At 53.9% G+C, this 24,886-nt stretch overlaps 1 protein-coding gene across 1 annotated transcript in view; it reads left to right on the top strand.

Moving 5' to 3' along the window:
* XYLT1 (xylosyltransferase 1) overlaps positions 1 to 24,886 on the top strand; it is a 240,037-nt gene that overhangs the window by 205,250 nt on the left and 9,901 nt on the right. Inside the window, exons 7-10 of the mRNA XM_081299981.1 lie at positions 9,348 to 9,564; positions 11,890 to 12,066; positions 16,714 to 16,976; positions 23,069 to 23,264. Of these exons, the coding sequence (XP_081156107.1) occupies positions 9,348 to 9,564; positions 11,890 to 12,066; positions 16,714 to 16,976; positions 23,069 to 23,264 (853 nt within the window). The remainder of the gene's footprint in view (positions 1 to 9,347; positions 9,565 to 11,889; positions 12,067 to 16,713; positions 16,977 to 23,068; positions 23,265 to 24,886) is intronic.

The following is a 24,886-nucleotide window of genomic DNA, read 5'->3' on the forward strand; positions in this document are numbered from 1 at the left end:
TAAGTCACCTTATTTCACAGATAAGGAAACGGAGACTCAGAGAGATGAAGTGATTTGATCGAGTTCACTCAGCTGAGTCAGGACCCGGGCCCAGGGTGTTCACAGAAGCCAAACTCATCCTTCCCATTAGTGAAGCCTCTTTGAGCCCCAGCCCTGCCTTCCTCCACATGCTGTGTGATTTTAAGACAGCCGCTGTGCTTCTCTGAGCTTTATTTTCTCTCTATAATAAACAAGGGAGTTGGAGGGGGTGGTCTGCAAAGCCCCTCCCTGTTCTAAGAGTCTGTGCTTCTGGAACAGTCCTTGTGGAGGAAAGGATGCGGCCAGAGAGCTTGAAAGACAGAAAGACGGAGGGGGACAGAGGCAGGCAGGGAGATGCGGAGGAGGCCGCGGGGTGCCTCTGCTTTTCTTTCCGCCCAGTGCCTAATGGCAGCCTTGACCTTCTGTCCTCTTCCCCCGCCTTCAGCAGCCAATTTGGACTCCAGCCCCTGCTGCGAGGAGCCGGCGAGAGGCCACTAGTATTTTAGTAGCTGCCAAATTGGTCCTGACGGTTCCTGTAATTAGGTGAAGGGGAGTGTTGTGCGCACGGCTTCTCTCTGCTTCCCTCCAAAAAAATAAAGTGACCAGACAGAGGATGAGGAGGCACAGCCCTGCCTCCCGCCTCAAGTGCACTCCCGGTCTGAGAGTGGAGTCCCGGCCTCTGCTCGGGGGCATCAGGGAAGTTCTCCAAGGCTCAGCAGGCGCCACGTCTGAGTGAGTGGGAAGGTCCCCTTCTGGGGGTTGGAAAGGGAAGATTCCCGCGCTGGGCACAACACGGCCTCCGCGGGGACACGTCCTGCCGGGCGCTGGGGAATCTCTCCACCTCTGTCAGGGCCCCGCGTTCATCCCTGCAACACGGCGTGGGTGGCGGGGCTGCATGGGACCCAGACAGCAACCCAGTCTGGGGTTGGCCCCCCGAGGCCACCGAGCTGGGCGCTTGTGAGTGCCCTCCCTCACTCCAGCCTCAGCGGGCAGCTGTGGCTCCGTTTTGGAAAGGACAGGGCTGTGGGGACAACAGCTCTACCTGCTCAGGTCCTGTGGCTGGTGAGTGGCAGGCGGGGACGGAACGAGACTCAGTGAACCTGGCTCAGCTCCACCTGAGGGCCTGGGTTCTCTTGTCACCCCCTGGTCGGCGACGCCCCAGGGGCTCCGCGGTCTGAAGGTCGCGGTGTGGGGACCGGGACAGGGCAGGAGCCCACCCACCAGAAGCAGAGCCTTTTCTTATTTGGGTGGAGACAGGTGTTTCTCCTTTTCCTAGAAGCAGCACTTCCCAAACTGTGTTCAGGGCGTGCCGGTGGCATCCGGGATTCCATGGATCATTTATAAGTGGGTGGACTGTGGAAATTAGATCTTGATCTTATAGGCATCAACAGAAGTTTATCCGATCATCCCATCGGGCCAACACTGTGCTAGATGACGGTCAAGGCTAAGAAGCAGCCACTGAACGTTGCTTAGAGAACATGGAGGGCGTTCCCACAGACCCTGCGGGCGGTCAAGCCTGGAACTGAAGACAGGCTCTGAAGCAGGTTGTCGCGGTCTGGGTGACAGCTCTGCACACTCACTGGGAGTGTGGCCTGGGGAAGGCACCTCACTACTGTGTCTCAGTTTCCTCATCTGAAAAATTTCCTCATGTTCCAACCCTGTGAAGTTACCAAAGGAATTAACCGGGAACGGTTAGTGTGCGTGGGGAGCTGTGGTGGTGAGGGTGATGGGGTGGTGATGTTGTTGGTGGCGAGGGTGATGTTGGTGGTGGAGATGATGGTATAATGATGATGTTAATGGTGGTGATGATGCTGGTGGTGGTGATGGTCATGATGGTGATGGTGGTGATGATGGTGATGGTGATGGTGATGGTGATGATGATGGTGATGATGGTGGTGGTGATGATGTTGATGATGGTGATGGTGGTGATGATGGTGGTGATGATGGTGATGGTGATGATAGTGATGGTGATGATGGTGATGGTGGTGGTGATGGTGATGATGGTGATGGTGATGATGGTGGTGGTGGTGATGATGGTGATGGTGATGATGTTGGTGATGATGGTGGTGGTGGTAATGATGTGATGGTGATGATGGTGATGGTGATGATGGTGATGGTGATGATGATGGTGGTGATGATGTTGATGATGGTGATGATGATGGTGGTGGTGATGTTGGTGATGATGGTGATGGTGATGATGGTGATGGTGATGATGGTGATGGTGATGATGGTGATGGTGATGATGGTGGTGGTGATGATGGTGATGATGGTGATGGTGATGATGGTGATGGTGATGATGGTGATGGTGATGATGGTGATGATGATGGTGGTGATGATGTTGATGATGGTGATGGTGATGATGGTGATGATGTTAGTGATGATGGTGATGATGATGGTGGTGATGATGTTGATGATGGTGATGGTGATGATGGTGATGATGTTAGTGATGATGGTGATGATGATGGTGGTGATGATGTTGATGATGGTGATGGTGATGATGGTGATGGTGATGATGGTGATGGTGGTGATGATGTGATGGTGATGGTGATGGTGATGATGTTAGTGATGATGGTGATGATGATGGTGGTGATGATGTTGATGATGGTGATGGTGATGATGGTGCAGAAGAGATGAGAAGAATCAAAAGGATGATGGACAAGTGACTCTAAGCCTTAGAGAAGCAACTGGCATCCTTCGTGTGAGGAGGCTAGACAGGGAGGAGGTGATGACAGACCCCAGCCCTGGTGGAAGAAGGAAATGTTTCCCTCTTCTCCAGCCTGGACTCTGCCCCTGGAGCCAGCACTGCCCCAGCGGGCACCAGGGTCACCCTGGCCGCAGCAACAGCTCCCTTCTCTGACACGGAACTAATCCTCAAGCTCAACTCTCCCTCCATGTGTAAACACCAGTGTTTAAGCAGAGCTGGACAGTCTGTGGCAGCCTGGCCGGGGGCCCCTGCAGGCAGACGTGCTGTTAGGAGGCGAGTCCAGCTTCCCTCGGGGGGACGGGCCCTCTCCTAGCCTAGCCGCAGCACCAGGACTGACAGGCAGGTAGTTCATGCCTCGTCCCAGGAGGGAGAGCAGGTTGGTTTCTCTTCTGCTTCCTGTAAACCCAAGCAGTACATGGATGGTCCCCACTTGTCTATTTCCGTCTGATTGTGGCCCGAGCCACAGTGGAGCGCAGCACCCCCTCACTGCATACCTCTTGCCCTGGCCTCGGCTGGTGCCGTGAGGTCCCCTTTGGGACTTTTTAACCCCTAGATGATGTGCACAGAAGTTGGACAACAGACTCACAAGAAACCATCTCCCAGCGTCATCCCCGACAAGTAGATGCAGTCATTTCTCCTCTGCATTTTTCTTATGTCCTGAGCCTTCTAGGAAGGACATGCATCACTGGGGCCAGGACTCAGGCTCCAGGATCCAGGCCTCAGGATCTAAGCCACAGGACTCAGACCCCAGGATCCAGGCCTCAGGATCTAAGCCACAGGACTCAGGCCCCAGGATCCAGGCCTCAGGATCTAAGCCACAGGACTCAGACCCCAGGATCCAGGTCCCAGGACCCAGGACCCAGGATCCAGGATCCAGGCCCCAGGAACCAGGCCCCAGGATCCAGGTCCCAGGACTCAGGCCCCAGGATCCAGGCTCCAGGGCTCAGGCCCCAGGATCCAGGCTCCAGGACTCAGGCCCCAGGATCCAGGCTCCAGGACTCAGGCCCCAGGATCCAGGTCCCAGGACTCAGGCCCCAGGATCCAGGCCCCAGGATCCAGGTCCCAGGGCTCAGGCCCCAGGATCCAGGCTCCAGGACTCAGGCCCCAGGATCCAGGCTCCAGGACTCAGGACCCAGGCCCCAGGATCCAGGCTCCAGGACTCAGGACCCAGGCCCCAGGCCCCAAGACTCAGGACCCAGGATCTAGGCCCCAGGACTCAGGCCCCTGGCTCCACATGTCCACTCTGGCTTCTTTTCTTCCCACCAAGCGGGCTTTCTCTGCACAGTGCAGCAGCAGCTGCCCCTGGAAGGTTTCCTGGGTGGCAGGAACTGTCTGAAGCCCCCTGCAGTAATGCACCTTTCAGTCCCCACTACAGGCCTTGCATGGCCCTGCAGTGCTTCTCATGTCCATTTCCAGGTGTGGACGCTGAGTTTGGAGAGATTAAACAGCACAGAGGGCAGGTGGGGAAGCAGGTCTGAGCCTAGGTGGTCGGGCCCTGGATTCCAGTTCTTATAACCCCTGGGCAGTGTGATGGGCCAGGTGTTCTGTGGAGCTTCCCTCTGCATCCAGGTGTGGCCACCCTGTTCTGTTACTATAATAAAATACCTGAGGCAGGGTGTTTGTGAAGAAAGAGGTTTATTAGCTCAGAGTGTTAGAGGCCAAAATTCCAAACAGCATCATCCCAGCTCCAGCAAGGGTCCCACGGCAGATGGCAGCTCAATCCCTTCTGAGGGTCTGACACCACCTTGACTTATTAAGGTTTGAATCCTAACCTTGCCACTGACTGGCTGTGTGATCTTGGGAAGATAGATCACTTAACCTCTCTGTCTCTGTTCTTTTATTCATAAAATGAATCCTCGTGGGCTGAAGTGAAGACTGAATAAGAGAATCTACATTGAGTGAGTAGGATGTAGTCCGAGTTCAAGAAACGATAACTGTTAGCATTTACATTTTCTCTCCCCCTAGAAGTGAGAGGAGGACAGGGATGATTCCCACCTGATCCCCAACCACATTCTCAGCACACAAACCAGGGCCTGGAACATCCAAGATGCTCTCCGGAGCTGCGGACAGTGTGGCTGTCCCAAGCCCCTGGGCTCTTCCAGCTGCTGCAGATCAGAGGTGTGACAGGTGACTCCACCCTGGTCAGGAGGGCACAGCCACCCTGAGCCTAGGCAGGCCCTTTGGAGCTGCCAAGCTCAGAACCCAGTGAGTTGGGTCCTCGCAGGCTGGTTCTTGTAGGCCATGACCCTTGTCACCTCCTCCCCTGCCACAATGGTGGGTGTTGCTAAAACAGTTGGGGGAAATGGGGTCCCGGGCCTTGGGCTCTGTCCTTGGTGCTGAAGTCCCTCTGCTTTCCTGGACACAGCTTCTCCTTAGCCTGGGGGTGCCCGACCCACCTGTCTACCAAACCCCAGAAGAGAGGCAGAGGTTAAGACTCCCACCTGGTGCAGGAGCACGTGAGGGCCCTGGGTGTCCACGGAGCGCTCACCTGCACTGGGCGACCCTCCGAGCCCCACCCCACCACCCCCGCCCCATAGTCTCATTACGACCTTCGCACCTGACCTTGGGGTGGGCCCTTTGCAGTCACCCCTCTCTGCATGAGATCCTGAAGCAGCACACAGCTAAGGGCACCGAGGTCAGCAGCCCGGGAGTCCCTGGTTACCGTGGTGTCCCTATTCATGTCACCGGCTGATTTCCCACCTCGTGAGTCTTTATGCTTCATTCTGTGGCTTCATTTTTTTCCACCAAAATGCGCAGGCCGTGCTGGTGCCGAGGGAGGAAGAAGGGTTCGGTGTCAGATCGCTGGACAGGAAAACAGGAGAATAGGGGACTTTCCCCTAGGCGGTGGGACTTTGCCTCTCATCCGTTCTCCCTGGGGCTCGGGTTTGGTTTGGTTTTCATTTGTGGAATTAGTCGCATGGGTTGGTGGTGGCGTGGGTTTCCATCGCTGTGACACAATCTGGGAAAATCAGCTTAAAAAGAGGGGAGGTTTATTTTGGCTCCTGGGCTCAGAGGTTCTGGTCCACGGTCAGCTGGCTCCAGAGGAGGTAGGGGTCGTGCTGGGGCAGAGCTGCTCAGCTCTCGGTGGCCAGGCAGCACGAGGGACAGGGGAAGGGACCGGGCTGGGGCTCCAATGTCCCCTTCAAGGGACGCCACGAGAGCCCAGGATGTAAAACTGAGTGCGAACGGTTCCAAGCTGTCCTCCTTACTCGCCCGCCCGTTCTGAAAGCCTCTTCCAAAACCAACAAGGAAACCTGTCTCTAGCTTCTCTCTCATCTCGGAGCACCATCTTTGGGAGGCAGATGTCCTCAGATTCTTTATTTGTATTCTACTGGAGGGACCCTGGTGAATGGGGACAGGAAAGGATGGCAGGGTCCTGAGGAGTTTGTGCTGGATTCAGCCACACCTGGATTCAGGTCCAAGACTGGCTGCTGTGCCACTCGGGGGAAATTACTTAACCTCTCTGAGATTCAGTTATTTTGTTTGCTGAGCGAGTTAGGAGGCTCTGATACCTGGCTACTCGTGTCTGTTGGCGGTCCAGCTGCTGTAGCTGTTCCGTTTCCCTTTATTCACTCATCAAGAAGTATTACTTGAGCATCTCAAAGATGCTCCTCACTATTCTAGGTGTTAGGGACACAGCCCTGAACACACACAGATTCAAAATCTTTGCCGTCTGAGGGCTCATGTCTAGTGAGTAGAAATAGACAATGAACCCAGACCTGGATGCTGTTCTAGAAAGTTAGAAGTGATTGGATAAAAACGTTAAGCATGAACGAGTGTCGGAGACGCAGGGGTGGGAGAGAGACGTCACCACCGCCTGGCTGCTTGGGTAGGTGGCGATGATCACACTTTGCAAGGTCCACCTGTGCCTGGTGTCTGCCCTGCCATGATGCCCCCTGTCATTCTATTTGCCCCCAAGGTAGCCATGGCAATGGGAAATGAAAGGTCCCCTTCTGTGCACTGGGCCTGGGCTGCCTCCCTAGGGGACGTGAGCCAGCATCTATGAGGCGCACCCCAGGGGCGTCCCTACGGACTTGTCTTGCTCTCCAGCACCTTCTTTCCAAGTTCTGGACGTTTCCTGCAAAAGGCAGGAAAATAAAGCCTCTCCCAGCCCAGACAGCTGATTTCTCTCTCCAGGTTGGTACCCTGGCTCCGGGCCTCTGCCACCTTCTTCTGGGCCAGAAGAAAGTCTTTGGTAGCCCCTGTGACCCCAGAAACTTATCCGAGATCTGGGGAATTGGCTGACTCTATTTGTTCATAATTAACCAAAGCCTATATTTGCAGCTTATCAGCTTTTGAATTCAGTAAATAAAGAGACCAATCTCCCGATGCCATGAATATTTCATTTTGGAGATGACTGCATGAATATTGTATTTGGATATTATGGCCTGGGACGTCACATTAAAATTGCAAGGCAGTGACATTATCCCATATAATGGAACATGAAATTAAAAAGCTGTGCCCTGGAAGGAGCAAATTACTAGAAAAGTTTCTATCTCTTCCCTACAGGAATCCTGCCCTTCCTCCCCCCTCCTCCTCCTCTTCCTGCTTCTCCTCCTCCTCCTTCTCCTCCTTCTCCTCCTCCTCCTCTTTCTCCTCCTCCTCCTTCCTCCTTCTTCCCTCTTTCTCACAGTATGATTTCCGTGTAAGTTTTCATACAAGTCATCTAAAATCTAAAGTTTGCAACACAGTTCCGTGCACTCACCGGGCATTACTGCAACATCAGCACTAGCCAGAGCCGAGGTAGGATCTCCCTTTCCTAAACTCGGGGCTTGCTTGAAAGCCCAGTTGTGTCTCCACGCGCTGATACCGTGACCATGATGAAAAACCCTCACCAAGTCCCTCCCCAGCAAGAACCTGGCTTTGCTAATAAGCTTCATTTTGCATGCAGAAGATGCACTGGGTAAGAATGAGACCAGGAGGTTGGATACCTGGGCCTTCCAGATGGTTCTGCCCGGGGGCTGAGTCCTCTGTGCATCCTTGGAAAAGTCCTCACCTTCTCTGGGCTTCTCTGTCCGCATATGGAAGGTGACACCTGCCCCACACCCTCTTCTGGGTATAACAGTGACTTACAGCTGTAATCCTGGCCGGGTCCTATGGTCAGAATTCAGCCTTAGAGAGGTTTTATTTACCCTTTTTCTTCAAGGCCTGTGAGTGCCTCTCGGAACGCGCACTTTCTACCCCTCTGTGGTGGGAACCGCGGCTCGCGTCATCTGAGCCTCTTCACGGTTTCTCCTTTCTGGCCAATCGCTGCCGGCATCTAACTTCAAATCCAGATCTAGCCCACCTTTGCAATTATGCCAAGAGGAAAGCTGAGACCCAGGGAGGATGCCTCACCTTCCAAAGTCACCCAGCTGGGAGGGAGATTTTCAGGCTGGTGTGCACCCGGAGCTGGGGCGGAGGAACGGGAGGGGCGCTCAGAGGGGGCGTTGCTGAGATGGGACTAGAGCAGCCCAGGTTCCCGGATGTGTGTGTGTGTGGGGGGGGGGAGCTCCGCGGGCTGGAGAAGCAGAGGTTCCCGGGCCAGGAGACCTCTGGGCTATAAGAGCCCAACCTAACGACTAGTTCCCTGGTACAGGGACCCTCCCTGCTCTCTAGTACCCCGCCAGGGCCCAGCACCGTGCCTGGCACACAGTAGGTGTACAATAAACATTCACAGTGAACACTCCTGTCTCAGCAGCTCTGCCCCCTGAGGAGCTCTGGGTTCTGCATGCACAAAACAGGAAAAGCCAGTTCTATCCGTCCTGCTTCAGGCAGTCCTAAGGGAGATGATCAGACCTCCATGTACCTCCTGGAGTAGAAGTTCCTGATCCGGGGGTTCACGGGGAGCACTCAGGGGTCTGTGGCCTGGATGGGAACAAAGCGATACCTTTACTTCCTGGGAACTCTAGTTGCGATCTAACTGGCCATAGATGCCAAACGCAGCAGTACTTACAGTAGCTGAGTTGGACATGGGCAGCAATCATGTGTTTCATATTATGGCAGAGGTGACATGGACCCGTTATGCTCGCTCTTCTGCAAAATTACGGGTGTCCCTCAGAGGTAGAGCGCTTGCCTCGCATGCACAAGGCCCCTGGTTGCTCATCAGCACTGCAAAATAATAATAATAATAATAATAATAATAATAATAATAATAATAACAACAACAGTAGGTATTAGACCTACCATGACCTCTTGTTTCATGTGTTCACAATGAAACATCCTACGTTTGGTATTTGTCAAAGTACTTTGTAATCGGGTGTACAATATGTCAATCAAGAAGCGGAGGAGGTCTGGGGGTGTGGCTGGGGGTGGAGGGCATGCATCTGAGAGCACCGTCCTGAGATGAGGGCCACCGGCTGTGTCCACCACGACAGCCTGGCACAAGCAGGTTCCTTGAAAGGTCTCTAGGGAGGAAGCAGGCATAGCTGACCTTCGTTGCCCTCAGATGGTGCCGGGCAGGTACCCTGAGCTTCCCTGCGAGGCCAAGTCGCGAACTCTACACTGACCCTGGTTCTGCGCCTGGAGCTCAAGATGTGCCCGAAAAATCCTGTTGTTGCTTGAGGGTTTTTTGTTTGTTTGTTTGCATCTGGGCTCTGGGTGGACCAGGGCACCTTTGGGCTCAGGGCCACCTCGTCTCACCCAGGTTCATCCGGAAACAAGGCCTGGACCGGCTCTTCCTGGAGTGCGACGCGCACATGTGGCGCCTGGGGGATCGCAGGATCCCCGAGGGCATCTCGGTGGACGGCGGCTCTGATTGGTTCCTGCTGAACCGGAAGTTTGTGGAGTACGTGACATTCTCCACGGACGATCTGGTGACCAAGATGAAACAGTTCTATGCCTACACGCTGCTTCCTGCGGAGGTGAGCGCCAGGAAAACTTCCCCGGGGTTGGGGGGGGGGATGGGGGGCTCTAGCCACGGGCTGCAGTGCTGGTCCCCAAACTGAGCCGAGGACGGGGAGCCGCACCAACCCTGGGGCCCTTGCAGTGGCAGATCCTCTGGTCACACCTCCAGTTTGCACCAAGGCCATAGGAATGGGACGCTCGGGGTCTCCACCATCCTGCATGTGCCTCTGCAAAAGGTAGAAAATGGAGCGCTCGCTGGGCATTTGGCCCCTATCGAGTAGAAAAACATCCCAATGAACTGATTTTGTTAGAACAAGGCTCTTTTCTGCTATTTTCCAGAAAACGTTGTGAAAAAAATTACAAATCTCTGATATCTTCCAGATTGATCCCCCGCACCCCGTGTTGGGCAGTGCATAACCTGTACAATTGGGTAGCCTCAACCTTTCAGGACATACCCACATTGACTTCGGAGTGACTTCTGCAGTCACCAGTGCTGTAGTAACCACCTTTTTTAGAAAGAGAGAGAGAGAGAATTTTTTAATGTTTATTTTTTAGTTTTCGGCGGACACAACATCTTTGTTTGTATGTGGTGCTGAGGATGGAACCTGGGCCGCACACATGACAGGCGAGCGCGCTACCGCTTGAGCCACATCCCCAGCCCCTAGTAACCACCTTTTTGACACCCAAGAATTCCTTTTCTTCTTTGAATATAGCTCTGTCACTCCCTGATAAAAAATAGTGTCGGCTTCATTGATCAGATCTTGAAATACAAGAGATCCCAGGGTCGGCCACCCAGGGACGTCTACACTAGTCCCTGTGGCCACCTGCCCAGGGCTCAGCATTTCCCCATTATTTGAACAGCTCCAGAATCCTGAAACCTCTTTTCAGACTTCAGGAAGCCCTGCAGTGTAAACTTGCCGAGCCCAGACCCTCCAGACATGGGTGGGATCCAGTTCAGGAGTATTGTCACTCTCAGGCCATCAGCCTTATAGATCTGGGCTCCGGTTGGGGGCAGGGCCAGTGTCCAGCTCCCAGGGAGGGCTGACGACCCATGTCACTCCACAGAGACAATGAGCTTGTCATCACTGAGCCAGCCATGACGTGTTCAGTCATCAGCTTTTAATCCTATTTTAGTGAAAAGCACCTTTTCTCTCCACTCTGGCCACCTCTTCATCCATTATCTTGCAGGGAGATTTAAAAGGTCACAGGGCAAGGGGCAGTTGGGTCCTCCGCCCTCAGCTTGATGGAGGATAGGTGTCTCTGTGGGCTTGTAGAGGTTCTCGGGTATGTCCTTCCGCCTTAAAGGATGGCCACCTACCCGCTTGGAAGAGATCCTCCGAGAGCTCAGGTGGCCTCCACCAACTGGTGGGGGGAGTGGGGGGCGCCCTCGCTGCCCCCACGCAGGGCACCCCTCCTCTTCCATTCCTGCGTCTCAGCTGTGCCCTCCCTTCTCCTAGACACCTCCTGGGGACTGGCTGAGAAGAAATCTGCAGGCTGTGCCCATACCTTTGTGACAGGCAGACACAGATTGCCCAAGGGCTTCCCTTAGGGACCAGAGAGCCGGGGAGGGAGTGCGTTCTGGTAGCTGCGATTGTTACAAAGAGAGTGGAAATGGGAACCGTCCCTGTGTCTCCCACCTCTCCTCTCTCTCTCTCTCTCTCTCTCTCTCTCTCTCTCTCTCTCTCTCGGTGTCTCAGCAGCCATGACCACCATGTCCCCTCTCTCCTGCCCTCACTCCCAGGATGCCTCTCTTAGAGTCATTGCAGGAGATCAGACGGGAGACCCAGGACTAGAGAGAGACAGGACCCCTGCTTCAGCCCCATGGACATCAGGCACCCTGCCCTTCCTTGGGTTGTCCTTTGAGTGGCAAAGACAAGGCCCTGCAACCCTAGGCTGGATGGCGCCCCGGGGGTCGGCCGCCTCCACCCAGGGGTGAAATTCCAGCGCACATGTCCTTGGTACCGAGCAGTCTCAGACCTGAAGCCTGTCGCTTTCAAATCTGGCCCTTTAAAAATAAGAGCCCTCTTGGCTCAAGGTTCCCTGAAAATTGTCCCCATACTGGCCTCTGCCCCCTCCCCCGCGTTGCCATACCTGAGAGGCTTCCTGTCACTGAGCTCGCTGCAGGTGCCTGGGGCGGTGGGCTGTCTTGAAATCAGGTGGAGCCCCGGGGGAGAGGCAGCGCTGGGGCCGGGGGACACTTCTAGGTAGAATCCAGCCACCGAGTTGACAGGCCTGGCAGCTGTCCCCAAGACTCTCCAGGAGCGCTCCTTGCCACTGGAGGGCCTCGGGGGCCCATCTGGGGGAGGCCGGGAGGGCTGAGCTGGGCTCCTCTCTCCCCACAGTCCTTCTTCCACACGGTCCTGGAGAACAGCCCTCACTGCGACACCATGGTGGACAACAACCTGCGGGTCACCAACTGGAACCGCAAGCTGGGCTGCAAGTGCCAGTACAAGCACATTGTGGACTGGTGCGGCTGCTCCCCCAACGACTTCAAGCCCCAGGACTTCCACCGCTTCCAGGTGAGCCCCGCCCAGACCCCAGACCCCGCCCAGACCCCAGACCCCGCCCACCAGGACCTCTGAGGCCTCCGAGGAGCCCCCAGGCCGCCCCACCCCTCCATGCCCTGCCCCAGGACTGATGGTCACAGCAACCCCATCAAGAAAAGAGCCAGCACTAACTGAGCACTTACTGCATACATATGGGGGCTGGTCTAACCATTCTGATGAATCCACTCATTAAACCCCACAAAACACATGATAGGGTTTCCTGTTATAGACAAACTGAGGCACAGACACGTCAACCACCTTATCCAAGGTCAGACAGCCCACGGTATCTGTCCCCAGGGGCCATTCTCGTCCTCTTCTCTGCACTACCGTTCCGGCACAATGCCCTGGAAGGTTATTAAAAACGTTATCTCTGAACAGGAACTTGAACTTAGAGAGGGTAGAGTTTTAAGGCAGTCTTGACACTGTGCCTGGATCCTTCTGCATTGTACCCTGGGGGTGTTTAGCAGCCGTCCCTGGCCTCCTCCACACACTAGATGTACCTTCCAGCTGTGACAGTCCCCAAATGCCTCCAAACATTGCCACATGTCCCCCGGAGCCAAACTCGCCCCTGCTTGAGAACCGCCACTCTCCACCGAGGTCCAGAAACCTGTGTCTCTGTTGCATTGCACTTTGGAAAAATCCAACGCAGCCAGGTTTGGAAACCACCCTGCTCCGTGAACTTGAAGGAGTCAGGAGAGGTAGAAATGTCATCACCCTCACAGCTGTCTCCGCGCAGCCCAGCAATTTACAGTTCTGGGGACGGCAGAGGCAGGAGCGCGGTCACTGCTCTTCTGCTTGCTATGAGCCTGGGGGAGGGCTCCTCAGCTCCACTCCTGCCCAGGGGAAGCTCTTCCCTTCCCCGGCCTGGCTGGGAAGTGTGGCCGGGAAGTGTGGCAGGAAGTGTGGCTGGGAAGGGACGGGGCTCTGAGCTTCTTCCTCCCCTCCTTCCCCTGACCACAGCCAGGTCCAAGTTGCAGCCTGCACAAACTGAGCACCATGAAATGTTCAACCAAACCAGACCAAGGTCCCTAGAGCCACCCCGTGGTGATGGCTTGCAGCCTCCCAAACTGCCAACTTGGAGGGACCACAGGGACAATTGGTAGAAGAGAGCCAGGCTGTAACCCAGCCAAGGTGTCCCTGCTGAAGCGTCCAGGGGAGGACACGCCCTGCCCGCCTGGCTCCTCAGAGCAGGGCCGCGGCCCTCGGGCACTGCCATCACCAGAAGCTCAGGGTGTTCCACACCTCCCGAGGACCATCGGGGACCCCTGGAAAGGTCCCTGGTGACCTGGGTGCTCTCATGTTGATCTGCCTGTGCCAGGGATGTCCTCAAACCCTGGTTAATTAGGCAAGAACCCGGATGATGTCCTGACTCTGCCCTGTCCGTGCAGAAAGGACCTGCCGCTGCCCCAGCTGCAGAGAACCATCACCATCTGAGAAGGTGGCCTGGGGCTTGGCTCCCCCAGCCCCCGCGTCCGGGGCCATGGTGGTCCCTGATGAAGCCTGGCTACCTTAGCGAGCACCCCAGCTCTGTCTTTCCCCGTAAACAAAGATCCACCGTAGAACCAAGGACCGCTGCCTGTGAGGAACTCTCGGAGTTCTTGTTCAAAGAGGACGATAAATATAGAAACGTGCCCTTTCCCGAGAGCAGGCTGTGGCCAGAGAATGGCAGGAGGAGAAAGAAGCCTGTCCAGCCGCTAAGACTGGTCTTCTCCCTCCAGAAAATGAAGACTGACGGCCCCTGGGGAGACAGGCCCCCAGTTGCAAGCGGAAGTGGTCATGATAGTCACGTAGCCAGAGCAGCTAATGGCCTGGCTGAAAACCCATGTGGTTGTACCCATTTTAAGGATGAGGAAGCCGGGGGCAGGGGGAGTTGGGGGAGTCACCAGTTGACTCAATCAGCTCGATCGTAGAGTGACGGGGTTCTGGAGATACTGGACCTGGGGACAAGCCAGGGATTCCAGGGGATTCCGGGCCGTGACATCAATGCAGCACTTGCCTGTAGGACATGCTTACTGGTCACTGTCGTCATTATTGTTACTATTCATGCACAGCCATGCTAGACCCAAAGTTAGGTCCTCGAGGGACAGGGCTATTTTTTATTTGCTTCTGCAGCCCTAGACCAAGGGTCAGCCAACTGCAGCCCCCCCCCCCACCACCCTATCTGACCTCAGCCCTGGCCAAGAAGAAGTCTCCCTGGCTCACAGCCACGCCCATGATCTACAGTTTTGCCCCTGGCTGTTTCTATGCTGCAAAGGCGGAGTGAGTGTTTTCAAAGCTGTGTGCATTTACTCTTTGACCCTTTCTTGAAAATGTTTGCCAATCTCGGCCCTAGACGGGTATTGAGGCTGGCTTGCGACTTCCCAAACTGCCAACTTGGAGGGACCATGGGGACAATTGATAGAAGAGAGCCAGGCTGTAACCCAGCCAAGGTGTCCCTGCATCTTTTTAACCCTGGACCCTGAATCTTCTACTGATGTGCTGTGTGTCCTTGGATAGAGTCCCTGCCCCTCTCTGGGCCTCTTTCATCGAGGGCTCAGTTTACATCAGTGGCCCTCACCCCTCAACCCTGCGTCAACATCGCCAAGGAACTTTTCTTTTGGATACATAAAAATACAGTCTCTCAGCCCCACTCCTGAAGGTCCTGATCCACGACTCTGGAGCGTGCCTTGTGAGTCTGCAAGCCAGTCAAAGTGCCAGGGAGGCACTAGGGAGTGGTGGGGCCTGCGGCAGGCTGAGGAGCCCCATGTCCATTCAGCGCTCAATGGTTGCTCCCATGTAGGATGTGGGCCTGAGGCTGCGGGTCTATTGCTGTTTTCTGTTTCCGTGAATCTCGCCTTTTAAAATGCTGCCAGCTAATTCAATTTTAAAATGTTCTGTTGGGCAACCGAAATACATCTGCAGGCTGTATTTGCCCTGGACAACTGGTCTGTGACCTCAGCTAAATGATTTCTGAGCTCCAGCCCAGCCAGAAACATCCAGGATTGGATTTATTTAACAGTCACTGAAATGATACATACTAAGTGTCCGTCATTGCTTTACCCATATAAACCCACTCATTCGGGGTGCACATCCTCCTTCTTTTTCAAACTTTACTTTATGATGATTGCTCAGTCATTAATTAGACAGATGAATGCGTTTCAATGTGACCATTCCATAATGCATGTCCCTAATAACCCCCTGGCCCTCCCCTCCCCCACTCCCCCACTCCCCTTCTTTATCCCTAGTAATTGATCTTGTCTTTTCTAGTGACACCTTTTCGTTTCCACATAGGAGAGAAAACACGGGCACTTAACCTTTCTCTGTCTGGCTGATTTTATTCAACATGTTGGCCTCTGGTTCCATCCATTTTTGTGCAAATGACATTTGCATTAACATTATTAATGGTCAAATAAAATTCTATTGTGTCTATATACATTTTTTTTTTTTTTACCCATTCATCCGTTGATGGGCATCTAGGCTGAGCCATACCTTGGCCGTTGTGAGAGTGACACAGTAAACACAGTATACAGGTGTCTCTTGCTTACCAACTTCCTTTCCTTCAAAGTGTCCCCAGAAGTAGCTCCAATTGTAGATCTGTTTTTCGGTTTTTCATAGATGTTTTACCCCCCATCACATGTGTAACTTTTTTTGCAGGGAAGTGTTACTCTCCCCCCCCCCCACCATCTTCCCCTGGCCTTTGTTATTTGTTGGTTTGGGGTTTTGTCTTGATAGTAGCCCTTTGGCCTGGGGTGAGATGGCATCTCCGTGAAGTTTTTTTTTTTTTTTTTTTTTTTTTTTTTTTATTGGTTGTTCACAACTTTACAAAGCTCTTGACATATCATACTTCATACATTAGATTGAAGTGGGTTATGAACCCCCAATTTTACCCCAAAATTACATATAAGAGGTTGGGAAGGGAATGGGAAAATAAACAAGGAGAGAAATGAATTCCGAGAAGTTTTAATTAGCATTTCCCTGAGGGCTCCGGGTGTTGAGAGTGTCCTCATGTATGTATTGGCCATTTGTATTTCCGCTTTTGAGAAGCGTCCCTTCAGATCGGCTGCCCAGTTATTGACGGGCTGCTTTGTTCCCTTGTTATCTTTGGGGGGTTATTTGTATATCCTGGATGTTCATCCTCCGTCCGATGAATGGCTGGCAAAGATTTCTCTCCCTTTCCGGATCTGAATCTTCGCTCTGTTGACTGTTTTCTTCGCTGGGCACAAGCTTTATAATTCGAGGTAATCCCATTTGTCAATTTTCGCTCCTGTTGCCTGAGCTGTTGGAGTCCTGTTCAGAAAAATTGTGGCTGTGCGGATGTCTTGAAGCGTTCCCCCTGTTTTGCTCGGGTGGTTTCAGCTTCTCAGGTCTTGCAGGAAGCTCTTTGATCTGTTTGGAGGTGGTTTGTGTGCAGGGTGCACGAGAGAGCAATCCTCGTTTGCGTCTTCTCTACCTGGATGGCTTTGCCCAGCCCCGCTCACGCTCCATTCTGACCCATGTTCCAGATGAGGAAATCGAGACCAGAGAGGTCATGCCGTGTCAGAGCTGGGGCTTGGGCCAGCCCTGCTCCTGACCGCGGGGTGCAGCCTGAGGTCCCCGCAGTCGCGGGCTGATGCGGTTTTCTCCCTTCCTCTCCGAGCGCAGCAGACGGCGCGGCCCACCTTCTTTGCGCGCAAGTTCGAGGCGGTGGTGAACCAGGAGATCATCGGGCAGCTGGACTACTACCTGTACGGGAACTACCCAGCGGGCACCCCGGGCCTGCGCGCCTACTGGGAGAACGTGTACGAGGAGCCCGACGGCGTCCACAGCCTGAGCGACGTGGCGCTGTCGCTGTACCACGCCTTCGCCCGCCTGGGGCTGCGCAGGGCCGAGGCCTCGCTGCACGCGGAGGGCGAGAACAGCTGCCGGTGAGTGGCCGGCGGCGCTGGGGGGCTGGGGAGCCTGGGTCTGGGGGTGCCCGAGGTTGGGGGGTACTGGGGTGTGGGAGTGGAAGCCCCAAGCTGCAGATCGGGGTACCCCCTCTTCCAGGGCTGCACCCCCACCCCGCACTTGGTCTCTTCCTGTGTCCCCCAGAGATCTCGCAGCCTGGGGGGCTTCCTGCTGAGCGAGGTCACTGTCCCTGCTTAACTTTCCTCTTTGTCAGGATGCAGGTCTCAGATTGACTGTTGGTGGCCTTGGGTCCTCTCCTCTATGTATCTTAGAGGGAGGCTTTATGTCCACATTGTGTTCGTCTTGAATGGAAGGTCACCGTCACAAAGTACAAATTTTTTTTGTACTTTTCATGATGGAAAGTGTGGGACATGCACAAAATAGGAGAGTGGGACCCCGTGCTCCCCTCTGTCAGCCCAGCGGGTAACCAACCAGCTCCACAGCTTGAAGGCACCTGAGCCTCCTTCTCGCCTCCTCCCAGAGGAGTTTGAAGCAAACCTCAGACGTCCTGTCCTATCGTTTCAGCCTCAAATGTTCAAATATCTGTCTCTGTCTCCAATCGCTCTCCTTCCCTTGTTACCCTCCTCCTCCTGCCTCCTTTGAACAGCGTAGCAACAACAAAAATGTATACTGAGCCTCCATCCCTTGTCTCCGCTCCTTCCTCTTTGCCCCGCCCTCCCCTTTTCTCAGGGAGGGAGGAAAGGGAATGTTCTGTCCCCTAAACCCTGTCAGTACACACAGGGTTCCTGTCTGCTTCTGTGCAGAGCCAGCCCGGTTTCTGCCAACCTGCCAGCATTTCCATTCCCTCCTTATTTCTCTGAGCCTTCCCTTTCCTTTCTGTCTCCCTGTGGGGTTTGGTTTAAAGGGAGACCAGCATGGGTTAGGAGCCCAGGACCTGCACTGTGAACTCACCTTTATTTACTAGCTGTTGACTTCAGGCAAGTCATGAACCTCTCTGACCTTCAGTGTCTTCTTCTGTACCATGATTCCCCAGATGGCATTGTGACGCTTAAACTAGAAAATGATTGAAAACCAACCTCACGAGCAATAGCATATTGTCTTAGGTCGACAGTTTCACGTACGAAATGCTCACTCCTGTTCCTGGCTGCTGTTCTGGGTGCCCTTATATCAAGTGGTGGAAATTGGTCAGCCTGACCCTGCTATGTGGTGTGCGGTGGTCACTGGCTACATGAGCCACTCACGGCTGACTCAGTGACCTCGCTGTCACTGCATTGCCAACCTTTGCCCAGTCATCAGGGCCACCCAGGTGCCACCTCCCCTGGGAAGCTTCTATAAGGGCTTCGGATGATAGCCCCACCCCCCACGTCTCTGGAGCAGCAAGTTCGGGGACTTCACTTCCAATGTCCCGTAGTGTGTGGCTGCAGTGCCACAGCGCCCTGGCTCAAGGTCATGGAGACCGTGTGTTAGAGTCTGTAAACAAGTCAGGATGGCGCCTGGCATTTTGCCAGAGAAATGTTAGAGTCTGTAAAAGAGTCTGGATGGCGCCTGGCAAAATGCCAGAGGGAGTGGTTTGTGAAGTCACGCCAGCGAGCCATGAAGTGTGGAGATTCCTGATTGGTTGACTGCTGTATCTAGTTTATGCTAATTAAGATAAGCTGTGTATTCAGTAATATATATACCCCTCCGGTCCTACAATAAACGGCTCCCACTCCTGCTGTATCAATGTACACAAGTTGTTCGTCACCCCCCGGCTATTTTGCTGCAGCCGGACTGTGGCACCGTGACTTCCCCTCCAGCAAGCCTGGCGCAGAGTCTACATCCCTGAGCCACAGAATCGATCCCCGGTGCCCGGTGCTGTGGGCACCCCTGGGAGCCGAGAGTCATCCAGGAGCAGTTTTAACCAGGAGCTTCCTAGAATGTACAAGATAAGCGCCCGATAGGACATTGCAGAAGACACCCCGATTTATTGAGCCTCGTTGAGATGTCCACCCGGTGCGTGTTTTGGGATGAAGGGAACCACTGAGCTGCCTGGGGCCTGGAATCCTTCGGCTTCTACCTCATTTTTTATTCTGATGGGACCTCTGTGCCCCGCGGTGGGCAAAGCCCTGTGTTTAGGAAGAGGAGCCTGCGAATGAATCAGGACAAAAGACCCTCATCCCTGGGGGGAAAAGGAGGTCGGATCACTACCCCAGGAAACAGTGTGCTAAACCCATCCTCCTGCATCCATCCGGGCATCTGTGCACCTTGGCCGTGTCCAGGCCCGGCGTGGCCTTCACAGAGTGAGGCCTTTTGTTTTATTCTCATTTTAACGTAACGCATGTGCCCTGCAGACCCTGCGGAAATGTGTGACCTGGCAGACTCAAACATTAAGAGAAGAAGAAAATAAAGACACTCATGACCCACCCCCAGGAATCAGCATGTCGGATTTTATGACAGATCCTCACACTCATGCCCTCCAGGGGGACAGGCAGGCAGCCCGGGACAGGCAGGCAGCCCGGGCCAGTCAGTGTGGCCCCTGCAGGGCAGGCTGACCCACCAACCTCCCGCACCTGGGCTCCATACAGTCCGCTGCCATGCAGAGTTGGAGCTGCGAAGCAGTCTCCTGAGTTTTCAAGGGAAATCAGAAATCCAGATTTTTATGTCACTCTCCTAATTAAATAAGGGGAATAAAATACCTTGGGCCAAACGCATGTGTCTGTGGTATCCTATGGGCTATTGCATTGCCTCTTGATTTTGACTCTTCTCTTAGAAAACTAACCTTTTTAATTACCTAAGTATCAAATACGTGAAGAGGAGGCCCCGCAGAGCTTTGTGCTCTGTTTCAGGTTACCTGTTCCCTAGATGTACCTCAGAAGGTTCTAGAGAAACCTTTCTAGGTCTCACCATGGGCCAGGCTCGGGGTTAGGCACCGGCTCCCACAGACCAGGCCCCTGAGCTAAACCCTTCACATTCCAGTAGAAGACAGACAGATCCTGAGCACCAGCAAACAGGAGCAAATCAATTAGAATAAACCCTGCAGGAGCGGGAGGTAGCTCAGCGGTAGAGCACTTTCCTGGCATGTGCAAAGCTCTGAGTTCCATCCTGCAAAACACACATAAATAGAAATAAATAGCTGTTCTGCCAAGAATGAAAATAGTCATGAGACAGTGATGAGTTAGTGACTTAGGGTTCTGCAGACAAGGACGATCTCTCCATCATGTAAGACAGAGCCAGCCGCGCACTTAACAGCAGGAGAGCATCCCCAGCAGACAGAATATCCTGTGCAAAGGCCCCAAGGCAGAAAGGAACTTCTGTTCAAGAATTCAAAATAAGCTGCCAGTGGCTCGAAGGTGGTGGATTTGGAGCAGAGGGAAGGAAACCAAGGCTGGAGAAAGAGGCAGGGCTTCATAGCCCAGGTAAGAAGTTTGGCTGTCACGGCGAGCATTAAGTGCACCACTTGGGGCGTCTAGCAGGGGGTGAGGGAGGTGACTTCCATGAGAATAGGTTGCAGCACACAAAAGTAAGACGAGATCCGTTGAGGAAGTCCCTGCAACACTCCCCATGGGGAACGACAGTGGCTTGGACCAGGGTTCTGGCGGTGCCAGAGGAGAGACAAGAGGGTTCCGTGGTAGAAAGAAGGGGAGGGAGGAGTGGGAGAGCTGCCTAGGTGTGTAGGGAACCCGACCTTGATGGTTCTCTTGACCTTGATCAGCACTCAACACGGGCGACCGCTCCCTTCTGCAAACACTTCCTTCTTTTGACCCCCCCAAGGCAAAGCCCTCCTGCCTTTCTGCCTCCCTCCACACCCCCCCACCTTCCAGAGCAAACTCTGACCGTGCACGTTCATGGATCAAACTGCAGCAACGTGAACAAGTGGTCCATGTTCTGCAGTGATAAGCATTTCCTGGAGCTCTGGTCTGTGGATCAGCCTGGCAGTTTCCCTGATGGGGGCTGGACAACACACTCCTGCGTCCTCAGTCGGCTCCGGGTCCGTAGGGCGGCTCTATGGCTCTTGGCTGGGAATCGCTGGCTGATTGACTCAGGCCGGCCTCGGCTGGGACGCCCACAGTGGCTGCATTCCCATGTCCCGCCCTCCAGCAGGCTAGCTCAGGCAAGCTCTTGTGGTGGTCACTCGAGAGCAAGGAAGCACAGGAGACTTCGGGAGGTCTGGCTGGGGACAGGCCTGACACCCCTCCTGCCACCTGCCAAAGCAAACTCAAGAGGTGGGAAAATGACCTGTCCCCCTGGTGCAAGGAAGTCGGCAATGTCACCTGGATACAAGAGGCTGAGGGGCCTTTGGGACATTGGTGCAGGTGACCACAGACTTCCAGGACTCCATCTATGCCACCCATGACGGAGTCAGAGCCACAGTGGCTGTTTACATTGAAATCAAATCAAATTAGGCAGGTGCAGTGGCGCACGCCTGTCATCCCAGCGGCTTGGGAGGCTGAGGCAGGAGGATCACTAGTTCAAAGCCAGCCTCCTCGAAAGCGAGGCACCAAGCAACTCAGTGAGACCCTGTCTCTAAATAAAATACAAACTAGGGCTGGGGATGGGGCTCAGTGGTTTAGTGCCCCTGAGTTCAATCCCTGGTACCTCCCCCCAAAAAAAATTCATATAAAATTAAAAATGCATGTCCTCAGTGACAACTAGCCCCATTTCCAGTGCTCGGTCATCACACATGGCCAGCAGCTACCATACTGGACAGAACAGATATAAACTATTTCCATCCTCTTAGAAGCTCCTGCCTAGACTTGGCTGCAGCCTTCCCCTCCCGGCATCCGCACCTGAAGCTGGCATGAGCCATGAACACCCAGCGTCCAAAGGGCACGCAGGCGGCTTGTGCAAACCCAGAGGCATCCCAGGAACAAGGCGGTGATCTCAGAAGCAGCATCCACACGGGAAGGCGGCTTCCCCGCCCCCGCGGCCATCATTGGACATAAAGACTTAAAACTCCAGATCGGAACCCGAGGGAAGCCTGCATTTAGCCGAGCAGGGACAGTGATTTGTGGACTGCTATTATTAAGAAGCCACCAGAATCCTCCTCGTGCCGTGCAATTTAAACATTGCAGGAGCAGTAGCTTTATTCTGTCCAAGTAGGAGGGAAGAACGGGGAGCCGAGCCGCCCGAGCGTGGCCTGTCTCAGCTCCCTGCTCCCTCCCGTCCTCTGGGCATCTCTGCTTAGTAGCTTCCCTGACCCCTCCAGCCAGCGGGCCTCAGCGGATCAAAGATGTGTGTTTTTAAACAAGCTACTTCTGCAAGCTTGTGCATGCATTTGCGTGCATATGAGTCTCAGAGTGGCAATAATTTTTAAAGCAGCACAGCATCAGAGGCAAGGAACAATGAGGGTATAAATTGGTATTTCTGATAAAGTCAGACCTTACAGAGACCCTTGAGATGGAGAGAGATAGAGAGAGAGAGAGAGAGAGAGAGAAAGAGAGAGAGAGAGAGGTTCCAAAACATGATTTTTTTTTTGGGGGGGGGCTCAAGAATGACGAATGCAGCTTTATTTGGAATAGAAAAAAAAAATTATGGCTCATCAATGGGGACTGACTCTAAAATCTGTGCTCCACCCAGTGAAAACCTTTGCATCACACGACACACGTACACATTCTTGTTTTCAGAGACTTAAAAAAAAAAGAAAGAAAGAAAAGAAAAAAATATGCTCAGGAAATCCTGTGGAGCCAAAGCAGGATACAGCCAGTGTGTACATTACGATCTCCATGATGCAATATTTATGCAAATATATGCATAGAAGAGTGGGCTGCAGGAAAATGCATGAGGAGTCGTGTTTGCACACCATTGCCGCTCCCAGCCCCAGCACCGAGGACTCAGTAAATATCGGAATCGACATTATTTATGGGAAGAGGCATCAAAGTAGTAATTTTATTTTCTTGATTTGACTTCCCTGTAGTCAGCACGTTTCACATTTATAACTCAGCAAAAAAGTTATTCATAGTCACTGAGATCATAGCTGCACAGGGAGCAGCTTCCAGACTGGCGCAAAGAACCCGGCAAGTGCTGGGTAAATGGGGTCTATTTCAGGAACAGGCTCGCAGGGCTCGGGTGGTGGGGGTTGGGACGATGCCACACGCCTCCGGCCCTGGCCCACGATCACCTGTGTTTTCAGGTACTACCCGATGGGCCACCCAGCATCTGTCCACCTCTACTTCCTCGCTGACCGCTTCCAGGGCTTTCTGGTCAAGCACCATGCTACCAATCTGGCCGTGAGCAAACTCGAGACCCTGGAGACGTGGGTGATGCCAAAGAAAGTCTTCAAGATCGCAAGCCCCCCCAGCGACTTCGGGAGGCTTCAGTTCTCTGAGGTAAGAGGCCAGACGCGGTCACCCTGGGGGTTTGGCAGCCCCCCCTGGCCGGGAGCTCTGCCCCATTTGGATGCTTGCAGCTGGAGAGGGAGGAGGAAGGGACTTGCAGACCCTAGAGATGAGCTCACATCTGTGAGACTGTGCAGCCCCGGACACTAGAGCCAGGGACTTTGTTTCATCCTAGCCAGGGACTCCTTCTAAACCTGTGTTCATAGGACAACCCAGCTTCCTAAGGACACAGTCTCATGAACACCATCTTACAGACGGGGAATTAAGGCAGATGGAGATCCAGTGGTTTTCTGGATCATCGCTAGGAAGTGGAAGAGCTCAAAGTTGATCCCAGGTCTCTGGCCACAGACACTGTTTAATTGTGTTTATGCCACCCCAGGTCCTAGTACAGGAATGACTGCAAGTGAGCACTAGATCAGTCTTTGGCTACAGTAGTGGAAGGATGGATGGATGGGTGGGTGGGCGGGTGGGAGGATGGATGGATGAGGTGTATGGATGGATGGATAGATGGGTGGATGGATGGATGGATGGGTGGAAGGATGAATGGATGGATGGGTGGGTGGGTGGATGGATGGATGGATGGATGGGCAGGTGGGAGGATGGATGGATGAGGTGTATGTATGGATGGATGGATGAGTACATGGATGGTGGATGGATGGATGGGTGGGTGGGTGGATGGATGGATGGGTGGGCGGATGGATGGATGAGGTGTATGGATGGATGGATAGATGGGTGGATGGATGGATGAGTACATGGATGGTGGATGGATGGATGGATAGATGGGGGATGGATGGATGGATGGATGGATGGATAGGTGGAAGGATGAATGATGATGGATGGGTGGGTGGATGGATGGATGAATAATGGATGGTGGATGATGAATGGATAGATGGATGCATGGATGAGTAGATGGATGGTGGATGGATGGATGGATAGATAGATGGGGATGGATGGATGGATGGATGGTGGAAGGATGAATGATGATGGATGGGTGGGTGGATGGATGGATGAATAATGGATGGTGGATGATGAATGGATAGATGGATGCATGGATGAGTAGATGGATGGTGGATGGATGGATGGATGGTCGAAGCATGGACAGATGGACTGATGCATGGATTGTGGGTCCATAAAATGCAGTCTCCCCTCCCACAACAGCATCAGCCTTTAGTTACTTCTCTGGCTGGGGAAGCAGGTTCACCAGCATCACCCTCACCCCCAGCCCTGCCTCCAGGCCCAGAAGGCCCCATGGGGCCCAGCCTGTTTTCTTGTCCAGCCTTGGCCAGTGCTGCTCTCCTCCCTGCTCACGCTTCTGTGCCTTTGCCAAACACACCACACTTGTTCTGGCCTTAAACTTGGCGCAGGCTCATCCCCAGCCTGGAACACAGTCCCGGGGTTGCCTGGTTCCTTTCTCAGTCATTCCAATCTAGATCCAAGCAGTGTCCCCTCAGAATGGCCTCCCTGGCCACCTCCTCAGGCGGCAGTGGCTACGTTACCCACCTGACTCCTCCCTGTGGAACTGTCTGTCTCTTGGTATTTGCCAGGTGACGCTCCTTGTTGATTTATCAGATCATTTATTGATTGTCCACAAGAGAGCCGATCCGCTACCCCCC

Source organism: Spermophilus citellus (genome assembly GCF_964194105.1).
Source record: "Spermophilus citellus genome assembly, chromosome: 6".
NCBI lineage: Eukaryota > Metazoa > Chordata > Mammalia > Rodentia > Sciuridae > Spermophilus > Spermophilus citellus.